This window comes from Eutrigla gurnardus, assembly GCF_963514095.1.
Source record: "Eutrigla gurnardus genome assembly, chromosome: 19".
NCBI lineage: Eukaryota > Metazoa > Chordata > Actinopteri > Perciformes > Triglidae > Eutrigla > Eutrigla gurnardus.
The window spans coordinates 16,883,771-16,903,497 of record NC_139930.1 but is presented as its reverse complement, the minus strand read 5'-3'; the positions used below and the strand labels follow the sequence as shown (position 1 = coordinate 16,903,497).

The following is a 19,727-nucleotide window of genomic DNA, read 5'->3' as shown; positions in this document are numbered from 1 at the left end:
CTGGATCCACCCGTCGCTCCTCCACAGTCCAAATATGGTCACTTCCTTCTACTGGTTGCAAAAAAATACCAAGATGGCGACAACCAAAAGAACTGGAGGCTTCGAAATCGGAGTCCAAAAACCAACGGGTGAACTAAAAAAATGTAAATTGTATGTAAATTAAACAACAAGCTCATGAGGGGCGTTTACTTAGAAGAGTTGGAGCTACTTCTGTTTTCCAGTATACATAACTCGTGAGAACCCCCCACGTATGGACCATTTCTCCAAATCCAGGTCCAGCTGGAGTCCTCGGCTGCATTTGATCACTTCATAAAAAGGATTAAAACCAAAGTTCTTCTTCTTAAACCCGACTACGAAGAAAAGAAAAATTTCACTTTGCTACAAACTTCCACATTTAATGGTGACAAAATACAGAAAAAGGACATTTTCACAAAATCAGGGAAACAGTTAGACGTGTTGTGTATACGAAGAAATATAGAGCCTGCCATATATTCCTCTTATATCACTGTTCATTTACTATTTTTAAATCTAACATGATGAACAATTAAAGTTAGGAAATACCCGACTTGTTTCAAGATTCATCAAAGTGTTTATTCCCTCAGTCGGTTCATCACAGTGTAAGAGATGTGCTCTATTAGCAGTGCAGTCGCACCACCTGCTGGAGAGGACAAGAAGCTCACTTTATATGATGCATTTAACAGTATTTGATGGTTTCCAACCAGCAGAGAGCAGCAGGAAACCCACTATAATGCTTGTTTAGTTTAAAAAAACAGAAGTGAATCATAAGTGCTTGGAAAAAAGCTCCTCAGCTAAAAACTTATATATATATAACTATATATATTATACAACATAAAAAGTTGTTTCCTTGCATTCAATGTACAGATTCATTTGCAGCTCTGACACACAAAGTGCAAAAAAAAGCACATCTAATCTCTCCACTTCCTTCCTTTTCTGTTTTACGTCTGTCAGACGCTCTATTGTTTCTATGGCAACAGGGCTTCATTCTGAGCCACAAACATCCCGCCGGGTTAACTGTGTCTTTATATAAAACATTCGTTTGCATCCCCGTCCGGGAGTCAGACCAGCAGCTTCTTGTACTGGCTGCCGAGGTCCGCCTGGAAGGTGTCGGTCTGGGGGGCCGGAGGGTTTGTTCTGGAGCTTTCTGCACGGCTGTACTTCAGAATGGTCCTGCTGCTGGATCTGGACGATCTGGACTCTGAGCTGCTTCTCGGGATCTTCTGACACCTCAGAGCGCTGGAGAGTTCCCTCTGGCACTGGGACGAGCCGAAGTAGTAGACCAGCGGGTCCAGCAGGCAGCTGAGACTCCCCACGCACATCAGCACCAGGTAGACGGCGTAGGAGCCGTCAGCGCCGCCGCCGCTCCTCGCCACGCCCTCGTCCAGCTGCAGGTAGTGCGCCAGCAGCAGGACGTTGGTGGGCGTGAAACACAGCAGGAACATCACCAGCACGGTCATCACCATCACCACGGCCCGCGTCCTCCGGCGGGAACGCCCTGGGACGCCCTTTGCCACTCTGCTCAGCGACCAGATGACCCGGGCGTAGGACGCCACGGTGACCAGCAGCGGCAGGAAGAAGAGGGCGCAGCAGAGCGTGACGAAGTAGATGCGGTGGCGCCAGACGAGGTCGTGCGTGGGCAGGACGTCGTGGCAGGTGGTGATGTCCAGCTCCGTGACGTGGAGGGTCTGCTCGGACAGGACGAGGGGCAGTGACCCGGCGAAGGACAGCACCCACATGGCCACGCACGCCACCACGGCGTTCCGCGGCCGCCTCCACACCAGTGAGTCGATGGGGTAGACGACGGCGAGCAGGCGGTCCACGCTGATGCACGCCACCAGCAGGACGGAGCAGTACATGTTCCAGTAGAAGGCGGCGGTGACCGCGCGGCACATGAGCGGCCCGAACACCCAGTTGTTGCCGGAGAAGTGGTAGGCAACCTTGAAGGGCAGCGTGGCGGCGAAGAGCAGGTCAGCGCACGCCAGGTTCAGCAAGTAGATGGCCGCCGGCTTCTTGGGCCGGATCCGGCGGGCGAAGGCGAGCGCGGCGAGGACGTTGACCGGCACGCTGACGAGGCAGACCAGCGCGTAGAAGGACGGGATGAGCACAGTGGACACGCCGCCCGTCAGGAACAGCAGCGCTGCCTCCGACATGTTGGCCGCCCCGACGGGCGAGGAGCCGTTCTGACCGATGATGTCATCGCCGTCCACGCCAGTCAGATCCAACGGCTCATTCAGCTGGGGGCCGTATGCGAAGGACCGCACATCTACACTGCCTGGGGGGGTGGAGGGGAGAGAGAGGGAGGCAGAGGGGGTAGGGAGAGAGAGAGAGGGAGAGACAGAGGGAGAGAGAGGGGGAGAGAGGGAGGGAGAGAGAGAGAGGGAGAGAGAGAGAGGGAGAGAGAGGGGGAGAGAGAGAGAGAGGGGGAGACGGGGAGAGACAGAAAGAGGGAGAGGGAGAGAAAGGGGGGAGAGAGAGGGGGGAGAGAGAGGGGGAGGGAGAGACAGAAAGAGGGAGAGAGAGGGGGGAGAGAGAGACAGAGAGAGAGGGGGAGAGAGAGAGAGATGGAGAGAGAGGGGGGAGAGAGAGAGACAGAGAGGGAGGGAGAGAGAGAGAGGGGGAGACAGGGGGAGAGAGACAGAGAAAGAGGGAGAGAGAGGGGGGAGAGAGAGACAGAGAGAGAGGGGGAGAGAGAGAGAGAGAGGGGGAGAGGGTGGGAGACAGAGAGAGAGAGAGAGGGTGGGAGACAGAGAGAGAGAAAGACGGAGAGAGAGAGGGAGAGAAACAGAGAGAGAGAATAAATTACATTGTTTTAATAAAAATCCACAAATTAATCGACCATAAAAAACGAGCGGGCTAAATACAAGGTGACGTCATCGAATGCATGGGAGTTTTTTTGTTTGACCTACCTAATTAAACAGTTTTGAATCTATTGATTAATGACCAAAGAAAATAAACGAACTCGTCATAGAAGTTCATTAAAAAGTGTCTACAGTCGTCACGTGACCTCTTCCATGAGACACACTTAACTTAGTGAGACAGGCAGACAGGTCTAGAAAGGTCTTACCGTTACTGGCTGCAGCCGAGGCAGCGCGCGCGCACACCAGAACCAACAGCAGCAGAGTTCTAGCAAACATGTTGATCCTCGTGATGACGTCACAAACAAATACAACAAATAAAACCACTAAAAGCCCACGGCAGAGAGGATCCGGATCCGTGGTCGTCGAGTGTCCTTCAGATTCTGCTGCTCTTCTTCATCATCCAGCCAGTGTGACCGACGGCTTCAGGCCCCGCCCACCGCGGTCCGGTCCGGAACGCCCCGGTCCGCTAATCGACTGCAGCCTGAGAAGCACGGACAGACACATTCCGACGCTCTGACGTCACACTTCCCGTCCAAACAGCCAAGGAGCCACAGCTGCACACACACCCACACACACTGACCATGTCCAGACACATTACAGACTTTTTTTTTTAATAAAATGTAATTTCTTCAATTTAATATTAAACCAACTTTCCCCGATTTCTTTAATGGATCAGAAATCTGGAATCAAACAATAATTACTTCAGAAATATATGTGTGGTAGTCAATTAATTAATAAATAATAATAAATACATAAATGAATACAATGATAAATAAAAGATGAATGAATGAAATAAATACATTAATTAATAAAATAATACATACATACATACATACATAAATAAAATAAATAAATGGTGCGTGAGTTGAAGTGTGAACGTCTTGCTTGAGGGATAAAAATAATAATGATATCCATGAACGCTCTTTGAGGATGACGTGAATCCCTGGAGATGTGATGTACTTCCTGTTCTCTACTTCCTGTTTGCAGCGGTCGGATACGTCCCATCAGTTAAAGACTTCGTTTGGAAGTTATATAGTATATATATAGTGCATAGTTAACATCCAAACATGTCGCCCTGGCAACCAGCCATCCCCTCTTTTTGTTGCCTTTTTAGTCTCGTTTCAATTCTTTGTTTACATATCTTTGGTAAACAACAAAGTTCAGATTATTTCTCTCCCACCGAAACCAGACGGAAATGAAGGGCGAGAGAGAGTGTGTTTGCTAGAGAGAGAGAGAGAGAGAGAGAGAGAGAGAGAGTGCAGGCCGAGGTGGGAGCAGTCTCCGGTGGGATTCGGTATCTCGGCTCGCAGACTGAAACTCGTTTCCTCACAAATATTTATCAACAATCCGTCTCTTGTTTTTCATCTTTTTCCTCAAACTCACGATTTAAACTAAACACATTGTAGAGATGACATCCGCTCCAAACGCTGCTTTTTCCTGATGTTTAATCATCTTAAAGGTTGTTATGTTTTTATTGGTAGGGAGTTCTTAAAGGGCCGGCACACATTTAGCAGCAGATCTCACTAGTCTGCCTTCCAGCTCCTGAAGCTACGAGTTCCTCACGCTTTCCTCCCGGGGTCGCCGTCATCGCCGGAAACGAGGAAGTCACCGCCTTGTCGCTTTGACAGCTTCCTGTGCAGATTGGCGAGCGCCAGAGTTCCTGATACGAGTTACCTTTCACCCCATTTCCCCGTCTTTATGCTAAGCTAAGCTAAGCTAGGCTAAGTTTGCTACCTTCATACGTAATGTACAAACATCAGAGCGGTATCAAAAATGTTAGACTACCTCTTTTAACCTGCAATGTTTTTGTCCACTAGGGGGAAGCAGAAACAACCAGAAAGGAGTTTATTGTCTTATTAATAATAATAATAATAATAATAATAATAATACATTTTATTTGTAATGCACTTTTTATAAAACAATCTCAAGGTGCTACAGAGTAAAACTAAATAAAAACAGAATAATGGTGTTCAGTGCACACAATAATTACAAAGAATAAGAACATAAACATGAATAAAAAAAATAAATACACTGTGTTATAATAATATGTATGATTTAACAGCTAGTGCAAAATGCAATATAATCACAACAAGCTGTGAACTGGAGGCCGAGAACCGGACTGTGGGGGATCAGGTCTAGACCTGTAGTCCGTGGCCCGGTTCAGTCCTGTCTCACTGTCACACATTTCTATCATGTGAATGAAAGTTTCCCCGAAAGAGGAACTTTGTGTATTTTGGTCCGAGACAGACGAAGGTATCTGATATGAAACCGTTTTATTTAGACTCATGTGTTCATTTCTTTATCGAGTTGTAGGTTCAACATCTTTAAGATTTATTTCTGTTATTGTTCAGGTTCAATGTGTTCCAGGAAAAATGCCATTCTTATACTCTGTTTTCAAATCATTTAAATGGGATTTATCTCCCTGATAAAGAAGAAATAGTGAAACGAATGAAAAAAATATGTTCAGATAAGTAGAATAAAAGTAGCGACACCAGAAAGGTTTTACTCTGAGTACCAGCAGCGTGTACTTGTCCTTCTGTTTTTGTTGTGTTATATTTTATATCAATCTCACTATTTGATGAATAATAAGATCAAATATGTGAAATAAGTTTGACTAAAATGACAAAAAAAATTGTTTTCAAGAGACCAGATGGACTAAAATGCTTAAATATGAATGATTTGATGCAGGATGAAAAAGTAAGTTTAAAAAAATGACAAGAGAAAATATTTTAATGTTATATAAAAACTCTACTAGATATTAAGTTATTATTTTGGATCATAATCCATAAAACTGATGTAGTTTTTCATAGTTTTTTTTAGATATTAAGTCATAATTCTAAGATACGAAGTGAAAATATGGAGAAAGTTTCTAATTTTGAGACATGAAGTCAAACTGTCATCATCATGAGAGACTGAAGTCACTTTTAAATATAGTTTCTCATCATAACGGATGAGATATGGATCAGCGTGTTCAAAGGAAACGCCCAAACCTCCACGTATCACAGTTCTGATTCCCAGACATTACCACTGTTTACTTTAATTATTCATTCCATGTACGTATATATGTATTTCATGTACATATTAATGTATTCATCAGAGCTGCAAGTGCTAAAAACAATGGCAACAATAAATGTCTTCAATACAAAGTCCAAAAAACAGTCCACTAATAAAGAGAAATGTCGCCCCCTGGTGGTGAAAACTGTCTAATGTTTTCTAACAAGCGACCAGCAGAAAGCCTGTTTATGGGTTTATGTAACTCATATTGCATTATGACTTTATAGTCACTTGAGTTCCTTCTCTCACTGATCACAAGTTTATTTCTCTCTGAACTCTTAAATCAACTTTATTGCTTCCTGACTGAGAGACAGGAAGCAGCGTCGAGGCGTTCTCAACAGGAAACAGATGTTCTTCTGTGTTTTCTATAGAATTATGAATCAGCACAGCTGGAAGACATCTGAGTTTTACACTTCATTCACTTTTGCTTTCATTTTGTCTTCATCTTCATACATCGAGGTTGCATTAAATACTTTGTTTAAAAAGTATTTTTTGATTGTTTGTTTCTAGTCTTGTTTTCTTCGCCTCCTCGTCTGATATTCTGGTTTGTTGTGAAGAGCAGGCGATGGTTTGTTTTCATCTCGGTTTGAGTCATCGGAATGTTTTGAGTTCCATGGCGGCCGTGATGTCACAGGCGAGGGAGGTAGCCGAGGGGGCAAAGGTCAATTAGATGCTGGCAATGAAAACCCCCCAGCGTATCTGATGAACAAGATGAGACCACGACGAGACGAAGGTCACATCTGTGATCAGCTGGACGAAACTCAGATAATAAAATGGAAAATAAACAAAGAAACGTCTCCGTCTGGTTGGGGGGCAACAAACTCTCTAAAGGGCTATGAGACAAAATAAATAAATATATATAAATAGATTTTAATGTGGTCGAGATGGTTTGAGTAAAAAGTAAAGTAAAAAAATGGAGACTGTTTCTCAGTCATTATTTTGAGTCATTTTGAGATATTAAGTCATGATATTTAGATCATAAGTCATAAAACTGGCAAAGTTTCTCATTATTTATTAGATATTAAGTAATTGACCTCGGTTACTAAGTCAAAATATTGAGAAGTTTTTATTATTTTGAGATATTACCTTAAAAAATACTTACGTAATTATTGTGATATAAAAGTTATAATAGAGAGAAAGTTTCTCATTCTTTTACTCTTTATTTTGAGATATTTAGTGAAAATATTGAGAAAGTTTCTAATTTTGAGCTAATCAGTCATTATTTTTGGATCATAAGTCATAAAACTGACAAAGTTTCTCATTATTTTTGAGATATTACGTATTTTATCTAAACTACTAACTCAAAATATTGAGAAAAGTTGTCATTATTTGAGATATTAACAAAAAAATACTAAGAAATGTCATCATTGTGATATAAAAGTTTCTCATTGTTTTGAGATACTAAGTGAAACTATTGAGAAAAGTTGTCATTATTTTGAACCATGACATTATTATCTTGAGCTCATAAGTCTAAAGTTTATCGTCGTCTTGAGAGACTGAAGTGACTTTTAAATAACGAGGTCCAGACGTGTTCAGACGAGCTGCTTATCGTCTCTTTCATCTCCTCGTCTTCATCATGTTTCTCATGACGGGCTTGTGACGTCATGAGAAGCAGCTCTAATCACCACGCTTCGCAGACTACACATCTGCATGTTCAAACAGGAACCTGGAGGAAACACACACTCCTGCTGAAGCAGCGAACGTCCGGTGTGTGTTTCCGCAGTGAGTTCAGAGCCGGTAAACCGGAGGAAAACGCCATTAATCACGATGGCGAAGCTTCTTGTGTTTCTGCTGGTTTCATCTCTCTGTCTGAACGTCGCTCTGCAGGACAAAGGTAAGACTTTAAAGGAATGAAGACATCTCTATTCTATCTTTGTTTATTTATTTATTATTATTGTGTTTTTTTCTGTTTTGTTCATTCTTGTTAATCTTTTTTAATTTATTTAAATTTTTATTATTTATTTTCTCAGGTTCAATGTCAGGGAGTGCTCTGTGATGTTTTTGAAAAAAGTAAAAAAAAAAGAAGACATTTAATAAATTCTGAAACATTCACTGTGATTTTATATATTTTGAATTTACATTTACATTTACATTTAGGTCATTTAGCAGACGCTTTTGTCCAAAGCGACTTACAATAAGTACATTTGTCAAAAGAAGGAAACAAAGAAACCACAACGTATCATTGCCGATAAAGTAAGAGCTAAAAATAGAAGTGTTAGGTCCTCTTCTGAGTAAAGTAGTACCACAAGAGCAACAGTGCTACGATCAGAGTGCTATAGGTTTTTTTTGGGGGGGGGGGAGGGGTGTTAGTGGGACATGCTATGTAGAGTCACGGTGAAGTCTGAACAGGTGAGTCTTGAGCCTTTTTCGGAAGATGGCAAATTACTCTGCTGTCCTGTCATTGGTCGGGAGTTCGTTCCACCACTGAGGACCAGAACAGAGAAGAGTCTGGACTTTGCTGAGCGACATTTGTTTGATGTCAGCGATGGTGGTACCAGCCGGCCAGCTGAAGTAGAGGAGCAAAGTGCTCCTGGAGAAGAGAGGAGGGAATCGGGTCAAGGGAGCAGGTGGTGGCACGGTTAGATGTAACGAGTGCGTGAACGTCTTCAGAGGTGAGGGGGCTAAAGCTGGTAAGACCATCAGAGTTGAGAGTTGGGGGAGATGTCTTCTCGGAGGGAATAGGCGTGAATGAGGAGCTGATGTCATTTACTTTCTTGGTAAAGTAAGTAGCAAAGTCATCGGCAGTAAGGAAGGAAGGGGGGGGAGGGGTGTGCCATCATCAGGGGAGCAGCTCAGGAGGGCATCCATCTCATCCAAAAAGTCTCCGAGAGGACCGGGTGGGCGATAGATCACTATGATGTTGAGTTTGAAAGGAAGGGTGACAGAGACGGCGTGGAATTCAAGTGTAGATCGGGGTAGGTGGTCCAGAGGAAGGACCTGGTAGGACCATCTGGGTGAGATGAGGAGCCCAGTTCCTCCTCCTCACCCTGTTCATCTTGGCGAGTGTGAAAACGAGTAGGCAGTTGAAAGGGCAGCTGGAGTGGCAGTGTTTCCTGGGGTGATCCAGGTCTTCGTGAGGGCCAGGAAGTGGAGAGTCTGCAGGGAGGTATACGCTGAGATGGTGTCCGCCTTCTTGACTGCAGACTGACTCACCCGCCGGCGACGCCACTGTTTCACAAAGTCAGTTACCTTCTTAATCAGCTGGAGGAAACGCTGCCATCGATAACGAGATAACTAACTAGATAATTGCTGAGTCACTGTTTTATTAGCCAACGTGGTTCAAGTGATTCACGTACATGGACGTGACTTTTACATTATATTCGCTCAGCACGACTTTCATGCTACCATGCTACCACACTACCACAATACCATGCTACCACAATGCCATGCTACACTGCTATCACACTACCATGCTACCACAATACCATGCTACCACAATGCCATGCTACCACACTACCATGCTACCAGAATACCATGCTATGCTGCTATCACACTACCATGCTACCAAAGTACAATGCTACCATGCTACCACAATACCATGCTACTAAAATACCATGCAACCACTCTACCATGCTAGAAAATACCATGCTACCATGCTACCACAATACCATGCGACCACACTACCATGCTACAAAATACCATGCTACCACAATACCATGATACCAGAAAACCATGCTACGCTGAACACACTACCATGCTCCATGCTACCATTCTTCCATCCTACCATGCTAACACGCTACCATGCTACCATGCTACCACACTAACTTTGTTAACAGCTTCACACCAAAGGCCCGATTAAGCCGGATGGAGTTAAGTTGCCCCTTGAATTTGCAAAGTTCCAAGATGGCTACCAAATGGTGTCGACAACCACAGCCACTTTCTGTCTATGGTGTAAGCGTCCACGTATCAAATCACTAGATCTCTATTTCATGACTATTTCATAAACTACCTCCAGACGGAGGAATCAGTGTATTATCAGAGACCTGATACGTGTTGATAATAATATGGTGGCGTTGTTGTTGTTGTTGCTGCAGGGAGGAGGTGGAGCCCAGAGAGGAGAGACAGAACCTTCGTGGCTGACCCGGTCTTCGTCCAGACGAACCCCGTTGTCTTAAATGGCACACAAGCTCCCGGCCCCTCCGATTCCCTTCCATCTCTGCGGTCGCTTAGCAACAGCTCCGCCGCCTTCCTCCGCGGCCCGCTGAGCACGCGGGTCATCCCCGGTATTTACATGCTGGTGGTTGCCGTGGGGATCCCGGCCAACATCGCCATCCTGTGCACGCTCGCCACCAAGGTCCGGAAGGTGTCGTCGGCCATCCTCTACTGCAGCCTGGCGGTCTCCGACCTCCTCCTCCTCCTCTCCCTCTTCTTCAAGGCCCACTACCATTTCCACGGCAACCACTGGGCGCTCGGCGAGGCCGCCTGCCGAGCCGTCACGGCCTGTTTCTACGGCAACCTCTACTGCTCGGCCCAGACGCTGGCCTGCATCGGCGTGAAGCGATACCTGGCCGTGGCGCACCCGTTCCTGTACAAGAGCCTCCCCAAGAGGGCGCTCACCTGGTGGGTGAGCGTGGCGGTGTGGGCCGTGTTCGGCGCCGCCGTCCTCCCCGAGGTCCTGGTCCGGCAGAGCTACTGGATCCCCGAGGTGGGCCGGGTCACCTGCCACGACGTGCTGCCCCTGAACCACGACTCCCACGGCTTCCTGCTGTACTACAACCTGTTCCTGACCGTCCTCGGCCTGCTGCTCCCCCTGGTGGTCACCGGCGCGTGCTACACCCGGATCATGTGCGAGCTGAACCGGTCACACCACGACTGGAAGATGTACATCTGGACCAGCTCGCTGGTCTTCATCATCTTCCTGGTGTGCTTCGCCCCCGCCGGCGTTCTCCACTTCCTGCACCACGTGCAGCTGTTCACCGGTGGAGCGGAGCACACGTACGTGCACTTTAAGGTGGCGGCGTGTCTCTGCTGCGTGCATGCCTGCCTGGACCCCTTCCTCTTCGTCCTCATGTCCAAGTCTGCAGGGTCCACGCTCCACTTCAGGCTCTTCAAGGGCAAGACCCTGAGCCTGTCGGTCTGAAGGGGGACCCACAAGACCTGGTTCTGATTTGGTGAAGAGGAGGAGGAGGAGCTTTTCTCATTGGCTGGAATCCAAAGAGAACGCGGAACGGACCTCAACCCAACAGGTGATATAACCATGACGACGGCCACTCCTCATACATCTAATGATATATGAGACACACACACACACAGTTATATGGAAGCAGATAAACTGGTTCTTGAACTGACTTGAATGTAAATCTGTTGTGAAATATAAAGTCTGCAGTTAAAATCTTAATATATTTGTCTGAAATGTGTTTCAAAGTAAACTGTGACCATAACAAATAAAAGCATTATTTTCTATCTATAACTGTAGTTGTCTTTAACATTATTGCCCAGTAATCAACCTAAACATTGATAAATTATTCTGTAAATGAAGGTGTTTAGATACCTGTGATGTGTTTTTAGGGGTTTTATTATTTTTTTATCCAGTTTAAATTAAAAGCATGCAGGTGATCCATTAAACGTTTACAGTTTAATATGCAGGTCACATGACCAGCTCATCACCTGATCAGCCTGCATTACAAAATATTTCAATAAAAAAAAAACTTGCCCGTCAAGCTAGCTAGCTTGCTAAGCTAGCTAGCTAGCTCGACCCCCTGGGCTCACATGGACTTACGTGGTCTCTGCTGGTCTTGGTAGTCTCTGCTTCTTCCTCGTTGGAAATTCGCAAGTTGAAATTCTCAAGTTCGCAAGTTGAAATTCGCAAGTTCGCAAGTTGAAAATCGCAAGTTCGCAAGTTGAAATTCGACGCAAGCGGCTTTTTGTGAACGCAACGGTTTGAAATTCGCAAATTCATCACATTCATTCATCACATGCACTCCTGTGTGGCGTACCTGGGGCGGGGATCGAACCCACGGGGCCACATTGAAAGACGGCGTCCTGAACCACCAGACCATCTTCAGCGCTGTTGGACACAGAGACCCAGAGAGAGGAAGAAGATCAGACCGGAGCTGCAGCAACTTCTTCAGTTTACACACTTCAACCTGAATCCACCTGAACCAGATCCACCTGAACCAGATCCACCTGAACCGGATCCACCTGAACCAGACAACCTGAAACCTGTAGTGAACCCAGTAACTAGGAGCTAGGACAAGGACTGAATCTTCACCTGGAAGCAGCTTTCAGGGTGAATGTGAGACAGCTCTGCTGGTAGTGAGACAGTTCTGCAGTGTGAAGGTTGCTGGTTCAAATCCCTCAGGTGCACTTTAGAGTTTGAACTGTTGTTTGATAATATGAAACTTATTCAGGACTTTTTGGACAAAAAATCTGAAGAATATTAAGAATATATGAATATATCATGATTTATAAAATAAATGGTTTCAATATATTGTGATACGGTTGTAAATAACCACCTGGTAGAGAAACACCGAACGCGATAGACGCGAATTGAGCGGCGACTCTACATTGAAAACCAATGTAAATGGCGCGATGACACGCGATTCAGGCGGAGGCGGCGCGAATGGAGCGTCTGGCGCGATGAGACGCGGCGCGAATGGCGCGAATGGCGCGAATGGCGCGTCTGACGCGGCGCGAATGGCGCGAATGGCGCGTCTGACGCGGCGCGAATAAAGTTGAAAATATCGAACTTTTCAGGCGGCATCGCGCCGCGACATCCAATCAATTACGAGTTCAAGCCGACAGACAGATGAGCTGAGATGGACGGGCTGCATTACCAAACCCGACTCGGGAAGACCGGACCCCGGCGCGACAGGGGCCGTACCGGCCTCACACCGTCAGGGCTGAGCCTCGATCAGAAGGACTCAGGCCCCCGAGCGACACCGGGCAATCGGTCTTCCGTACGCCACATTTCCCACGTCCGCCCGCCCGTCGGACGGGGATTTGGCGCTGGGCTCTTCCCTCTTCGCTCGCCGCTACTGAGGGAATCCTAGATAGTTTATTTCCCTCCGCTTAATAATATGCTTAAATTCAGCGGGTTGTCTCATCTGATCTGAGGTCGAATGTGGCCCCGACTCTGGGGAGAGGTGCGAGGGACGTGGCTCCCGGAGGAGGCTCACGGACTCTGGCATCGGGTACCCCGAGGCGGAGGAGGAGGGTCCGCCGACGTGACCCGCCGGCTCCCCTCAAAAATGAGCGTCATGCGCGAATGAAGCGAATGACGCGAATGAAGCGAATGACGCGAATGGCGCGAATAACGCTAAAAAAAAGTCCAAAATGATCAAGCGGCGCGATACACGCGTCTGACGCGATTGTATTCGCGTCTATCGCGTTCGGTGTGAACGCCGCACTAGAATGTGAACATTACTGTCAGGTTGTTGGTTCAAGTTGGTTCAATATAAATTAATCCACTGCCAAATATAGTAGCTTGTTAAAGGAGTCATCACCTGGTTTTATACGTATCCAGCCCCCCTTGGATCGCTTTGGATCAATTCGTAAAACTTATTAGAAAAAAAAAAAAAAATTTTAATCAAACATTGAGCTTGTTCTGACCCTTTTTCGTACCGCGATTTTATCACGCGAGATTACGCGCGAGGTTTTGCCTGGTCCGGATGTGCATTGTATAATATGTAATGAGGCGCGCGTTGATTCGCCGCAGGAAGGACAGAGCCGGGGGGGCTTGCCTGCATGCAGACTCCAAAACATAATGGCGGCGCTTCGGCGATTTCAGGTAGCGGACGGGGCGGGGTTGGGTGGTGAAAGAGGGGTGGGCTTATGCAAGTAGCCGCCACGGTGACGTCACCGAAGGCGCAGAATCAAAATCTCGTGCTTTAGGAATGCACACCCTTGTGTGCTATTCCTGTTCGGAAAAAGAGCAGAAGCGAAAAAACGGCGCCACTTTCAAACTCCAGCCTTTCAGGCAAGTTTCAACTGAGGTCAAACACAGATATGCATGTTTTAACAAGAGAAATTGCGATTTCCAGGTGATGACTCCTTTAAAACTGGAACGTGAGATTTTACTGGGGCACGGCAGATCAATACTGGGGCACGTGCCCCAGTAAAAAAGTGTCTACCGACGCCCATGGTTTGACCTCATTACCTCCAGCAGCAGCAGGTTCAGACTCCCCCAGCTCTGATACATTTCAGCTGACTCACTTCATCAAACACACTGATTGGTCGGCTCGTTCACCAGAGGATTTTCACAATAAGAGACACCACAGTCCTCTGAGATGTTGGTTCAAAGTCAGCTTTCAGGGAATTTAATGGAGAAATAAACATATTATATATTATTTTCAAGGATTGTGAATGGTTATCAACTCCCTTTGTGTTCCTTTTTTGTAAAAAAATTTAAAAAAAAAAACCTCCAAAGTATGTTTTTCTGGGTTTTTTGCTGTGTCTCCTTTTAAGACAGTGGGGACTTGAACCCACAACCATTAGATCCTGAGGTATTTACTGAGCCATTAACCTCTCAACCACACTGCTTTCAGCTTGGTGAATGCCAAACTAACCATATGATGATGTATAAGGGTTTTGATTGGTTATGTCCTCTATTGGAGTTCTTTTCAAATAATATTAATATTAATGTTTTCTTATTAAGAGTTAACTTGTAACCGAGCTGTAAGTTTAAGGGTTTTTAAGGGTTAACAGAAGGAAAAACAGAACAGAAAGGGGACTTGAACCCACAACCTTCAGATCCTGAGGTATTTACTCTAGCAGTTGCACCACCATGCTTTTCTCTAGTTTGATGCTTAAATAAACACATGATGATATATAAGGGTTTTGATTGGTTTTCTGCCCCGTTGGAGTAAAAAACCAACAAAATAAAAACTTTAACTTTAACCCTAGCTTTGATGTGAGCCAATCAATCGTTACTTTGACTGTAAGATTTAACAAAAAAGAAGCTAAACAGAATGGTTTAAGGAAGACAAAACACCTCAGAGGGTTTTGAACCAACAACCTTTCAACATGTAGAGGAGTTTCTCTTCCAGCTAAGCCGTCAAGACTTCTAGAGATGGAGAGAGTCTCACACACAAGAACTAGACTGTCAGTTCATCAGCACGAATCTGGTTCAGATTAATCTGTTTAAATGTAATCTGGTTCAGGTGGATCCGGTTCAGGTGGATTCAGGTTGAAGTGTGTAAACTGAAGAAGTTGCTGCAGCTCCGGTCTGATCTTTTTCCTCTCTCTGGGTCTCTAAGTCCAACAGCGCTGAAGATGGTCTGGTGGTTCAGGAAGCCGTCTTTCAATGTGGCCCCGGGTGTTCGATCCCCGCCCCAGGTATGCCACACAGGAGTGCATGTGATGAATGAATGTGATGAACTTTGCGAATTTCAAACGGTTGTGTTCACGAAAAGCCACTTGCGTCGAATTCCAACTTGCGAATTTCTGAATATCCAACGAGGAGGAAGCAGACACCACCCAGACCAACAAAGACCAACTAAGTCCATGTGAGCCCAGGGGATCGTATTTTGCGTATTTTAGTCTTTAAAGCTGATCAGACCTTTCAATTGAAACTGGTTCAGCGATTATTATAATAATAATAATTATTATTACAATTATTATTATTATCACTTAAAATGTAAAAAAAACATACAAATTTCACCTCATTTAGAGTTAATAATTTTGTGTTAATGTGAAACCCCTTAAAAATGAATACAAAACATGACATCTCATCTACTCTTTAATTTGTTGCTTAAAGATTCTGGAATAATTAAGAAGATTAAGTATGAAGATTTATAGATTTAAGATATTTTTAATGATTTATCGCAGTTTTAAAGGTTTTGTTTACTAAAAAAGCTGGAGATTTTAGTTTCTCTTGCCATTTTATTTTTAAAAACTCAGCAAAATATTTAAAAGTCCGAATCATGACTTTTGTATCGTGATATTATATTGTTGGGTCTCTTTGTTTAAACCTTTTATCACTTCAGTCACTTCAGCTGGTCTCAGACCGGATCCTGAGGTCTACACGGGGACCAGAACCACCACCGATGTGTCAAATAAAACCAAAACAAAGACTCTTCTGGTTCATTCTGTGCGAATGGCGCCCCCTGCTGGTGGAAGTGGATGCAAACCATTTCTGGACACTGAACACAATGAGAAAGAAAAAGTTGCCCCACAGCTGTTCAAATGAAACTCTTTATTCGATGCGTGGACTCGGAGGAATCCACCTTTTACTCTTCATCAGCCTTTTCTTATCAAAATAAATCACATCGAGGACAGGTTGTCGGTTTTTACACACATGTTGTTTTCAAATGTCAAAGTCACAGCAGTTTCAGCCCCGACTCAAACTGGAATCCTCCACAATGGGCAGGTCTGACTGCCACCCCCCTGCTGGACAACATCATGTACTACACTGCTCGGTAAACTGAACACCTGTCCACGACGACTCTGACAAACTCACGAGAATGATACATTCACCTTTGACCTTTGACATGTCTGTTTCCTCTCCCAGCAGAGGAACAGCGAAGACACCAAAATGGAAAAAAGCACACACGCACACACTCACACACACACACACACACACACACACACACACACACACACACACACACACACACACACACACACACACACACACACACATAACAGAAGTACTTCAGTAACAAACATGCAGGAAACAGTGATGTTTGGTGGGCTTGTTTCGGCGCGGGTGGCGATGCGGACGAGCAGGCAGGCGGAGATGAAAGCATCAAACAGGAAACTGGATCTTGAAACGTCCAAAACGAACGTAATCTCAAAGAGGAAACAGCTGCATGGACAGATCGTCACACGCCGACACGAAATATCATCAGCGTAGAAACGGATTTTAAATCAACGGAATGAAGCGGTGCCGTACTTTGTGTTTTTTTTGTGTGTGATCGAAACCAGGAGAGAACACGTTACAGATTTTATTTTATAAATTCTCCAAATGCATTTTTTTTGCATTGTAGCAGCAAGAGTTCCATTCGTTAGAGGTTTTTAAAGGGTCTGTCCACCCAAATCACAAAGAAACACTATTCTATCAATTATCTACAAAAATACGTCACAGTCGCTTTTAGACTATTAGATGGATTACTGTGAAACATTCATGGTTCCCAGAGGACGAACCCTTCTGTCGCCACATTGTGTTCCTAAATATGTTTCTGTGTAGTTTGGGTGAACTGGTCCTTTAAGCATGGCTTATAATTTCACTTCATCGTTTAAATCCTCCAAAAACACCAGACAACGACAATTGGATCTTCAGCCCCGTCGCCATGGAAACAACGTTGTACGTTTCTGCAAATATACGGATTCTTTAAAATGTCAAGGTTTTTTTTTGCATTCGGTCGCAGTCAGCGAGTGACGTACATCGAGGAACAGTTATTGAAAGTTACCGGAGAGTTAAAGAAGGTGATGGAGTGGAAACACGGGACTTTCACCCTGGAGGACCAGCGTTCGTGTCCCGCCTGAATCCAAAAGTCAACGTTGACTTCTAGCTTGTACCGCTGTTGTTGATGTTTATTTTCACTTGTTGTTATGTTGCGTTGTTACGCTGCGTTGTTATGTTGCGTCGTTACGTTATTATCTTGAAGGTGCTTTAACACCAAACGCAAAAGCTAATTTTTCGGACACGTTTGATTCGTCGGCATTTCTGGGATTTCCCACAAAATGTACGAAGCATCAATACTAATAATTCAGCTGCGATCCAGGAAACAGTGTTGGCGTCTCGGCGGAGGTTCAAAGTATCCTGTGATTTGCAAAAACGTACAAAACTAATTATTCTTTTTTGGCTACTGGGTTAAGATCTTATAGGAGTTTGTCTCACACAAATGCACACACACACATGCACACATACATGCACACACACTCAGCAGTATCCAGAGATGAGGGATGAAAACAGCAGGATGGAGCAGCAAAAGCTTCCAGCGAAGGTTTGGAAGGAGAGAGAGGCACGACATCTGAGAAAGGCCTTTGAGTTTCGGGAGCAGCAGCAGCGAGGCGAAGAAGACGAGGAGAGCAGGAGGACGAGACGCCACGAGGAAGAACAGCAGAATATAAACTCTTATGGACGAGATCAAGATCAAGATCGGAGATCGGGATCGGAGAGCGAAGCCCTTCGCGGCGAGCATCGGCACCGCGAGACGAACACGACACAGACACGAGAGGAAGCACTCGGACAAAAAGGTTTCCAACCCCCAAAAAGTCTCTGACTGTAAAAAGCAGAAAATGTAAACTTCTTTTTCACTTTTAGAAATGTTAGCTGCTGAAGTTGCCGGTTTTCACTAAACTACGATACTATTATTATTTTCTTTTTTTTTCGTATGGCCATGTCATTCTTCATAATGTGCGGCAAAAGGCTTGAACATCGTCAACCGTTTATTGATCACAGGTGTGGAAGTCGAACTCGGAACAATAAATAACACAAACGACTAAATAAATAAAAACACCTACAAGCGCAACCACGTAAAGTACGATTTGCTTTCTTGAAATACCTGCGACTTAACACCGAGAAGAAACAAAAACCCTTAGCATTTAGAGTGGAAGTAGAGGGGAATTGCTAGCCTAGCTCTGCACCATGACAGAAATAGTCTCGCTCATAACCCCGATAAAACCACAATCTGGTGGTTTAACGACTTCTCTTAAAGGGACAGTTCACCCCAAAATCAGTTCAAGCCTTTTGCAGCTTTGACACATGCATTAGTGGGCTGCGTGTGTGAAACGCTAACGAGCTGCTGATATTCAGAGTTTGTAGACTTTGATTGTTGAAACTCTTCGTATCTGCAGCTCCGTGCGAAGTCAAACCGCATGTAATCGTCCGTATTATTCACCAGATGTTTGACTCCGACGAAGCAGAATCACGCTGACTCATCCTGCACTCGGTTAAACACATTAATTCATCAAATAATAAATACATGAAGGGATGCCAGCGACGCCTGTTCCTGTGATGATCAAATAAATCATTCAGTAACCGACGGAGTGAACAGCTGGTGAACAACACGGCGTTGTGTGTTCGAGGTCTACATGAGGACGTTGGCTCGTGTGTCGGGCAGTCGGAGGCCCACCAGGCCACCGCCCACCAACACGGACGACGCCATCAGGATGGGGATGGCCTTGGTGATGCCGACCAGCGAGCCGAAGATCAGGTTGCCCATCACCGCCGCCAGTTTACACATGGCGTTGCAGAAGCCGAAGCCTGTTCCCCTGGAAACGAGGAGACACAAAGGGAGACGGTCATTAATATGCAATATGCAAATTACAGTAAATTGGTCATTGAAGTGTATATCCTCTGTGTTTTTATTCTCTCTACCAAAGAAGGGACGCCAACCTCGTTACCATATCTCAGCTACGTCCTACCTAACATGCTGAGTCGTCCTATCTTGTCCATGAGGAGGGCAGAGACGATGTTGCCGGGCAGCACGGCCAGCGTTCCCAGGAAGTTGACGAAGTAGACCCAGTAGACGCTGTAGTCGTCGTCAAACGTCATCTGGCAGCCCGTCTTGTTGTGGTGGAAGCTGCTGTTGATCACTCGGGAGTTCGTCAGTTTGGTGTCGTCGATATCTGCCGACATGAGGGACCAGGTTCAATCATTAGAGTCAGCTATTTTCACATCTGGATGTCTTTATGTCATGAAAAAAAAAGATCAGCTAGGAGGAGTTGCCCCCTGGTGACCAGCAGAGGGCGGTAAAGGCACTTCAGCATCGGCTTCACTTCACAGGAGAAAACCTGCAGAGTAATATTCCCTCATAGAAATACCATCATAACATCCGTAAAGTGAGTTTCCTTCTAATGTCAATGCAGCGTTCTGGATCATTACAGGGTCAATAAAGCTTTCCACTAGTC

General features: G+C 45.2%; 2 protein-coding genes across 4 annotated transcripts; one reads left to right on the top strand and one right to left on the bottom strand.

Annotated features, from left to right (window-relative positions):
* Positions 1 to 374: 374 nt before the first annotated feature.
* On the bottom strand, positions 375 to 3,433 carry LOC311029909 (proteinase-activated receptor 1-like). Of its 2 annotated transcripts, XR_014598928.1 has the most exons (3): positions 3,083 to 3,433; positions 972 to 2,290; positions 375 to 931 (listed from the first exon to the last, which is right to left on the bottom strand). XR_014598928.1 is itself a non-coding variant. In XM_084035314.1 (2 exons), exons 1-2 carry the CDS (start codon positions 3,150 to 3,152, stop codon positions 1,077 to 1,079), a joined length of 1,284 nt encoding a protein of 427 aa, XP_083891440.1. In that variant the 5' UTR covers positions 3,153 to 3,433; the 3' UTR covers positions 375 to 1,076. The 2 variants fall into 2 exon arrangements, 1 of the variants encoding a protein (XP_083891440.1); XM_084035314.1 differs by having other exon boundaries at positions 375 to 2,290.
* A 2,882-nt stretch (positions 3,434 to 6,315) lies between these two features.
* Positions 6,316 to 11,381, top strand: LOC311029591 (proteinase-activated receptor 3). 2 transcript variants are annotated; one of them, XM_084034812.1, is made up of 3 exons: positions 6,316 to 6,334; positions 7,593 to 7,764; positions 9,965 to 11,380. In XM_084034812.1, exons 2-3 carry the CDS (start codon positions 7,698 to 7,700, stop codon positions 11,008 to 11,010), a joined length of 1,113 nt encoding a protein of 370 aa, XP_083890938.1. In that variant the 5' UTR covers positions 6,316 to 6,334; positions 7,593 to 7,697; the 3' UTR covers positions 11,011 to 11,380. The 2 variants fall into 2 exon arrangements, with proteins under 2 accessions (XP_083890938.1, XP_083890939.1); XM_084034813.1 differs by lacking the exon at positions 6,316 to 6,334 and adding an exon at positions 8,414 to 8,542 and having other exon boundaries at positions 7,624 to 7,764; positions 9,965 to 11,381.
* Positions 11,382 to 19,727: the final 8,346 nt, after the last annotated feature.

Coding starts and splice junctions, on each gene's coding strand:
- LOC311029909 (XM_084035314.1), bottom strand. CDS start 3,152: ATGTTTGCTAGAACTCTGCTGCTGTTGGTTCTGGTGTGCGCGCGCGCT. Junction 2,291..3,082: donor CTCGGCTGCAGCCAGTAACG/GTAAGACCTTTC, acceptor CCACCCCCCCAG/GCAGTGTAGATGTGCGGTCC.
- LOC311029591 (XM_084034812.1), top strand. CDS start 7,698: ATGGCGAAGCTTCTTGTGTTTCTGCTGGTTTCATCTCTCTGTCTGAAC. Junction 7,765..9,964: donor CGTCGCTCTGCAGGACAAAG/GTAAGACTTTAA, acceptor TTGTTGCTGCAG/GGAGGAGGTGGAGCCCAGAG.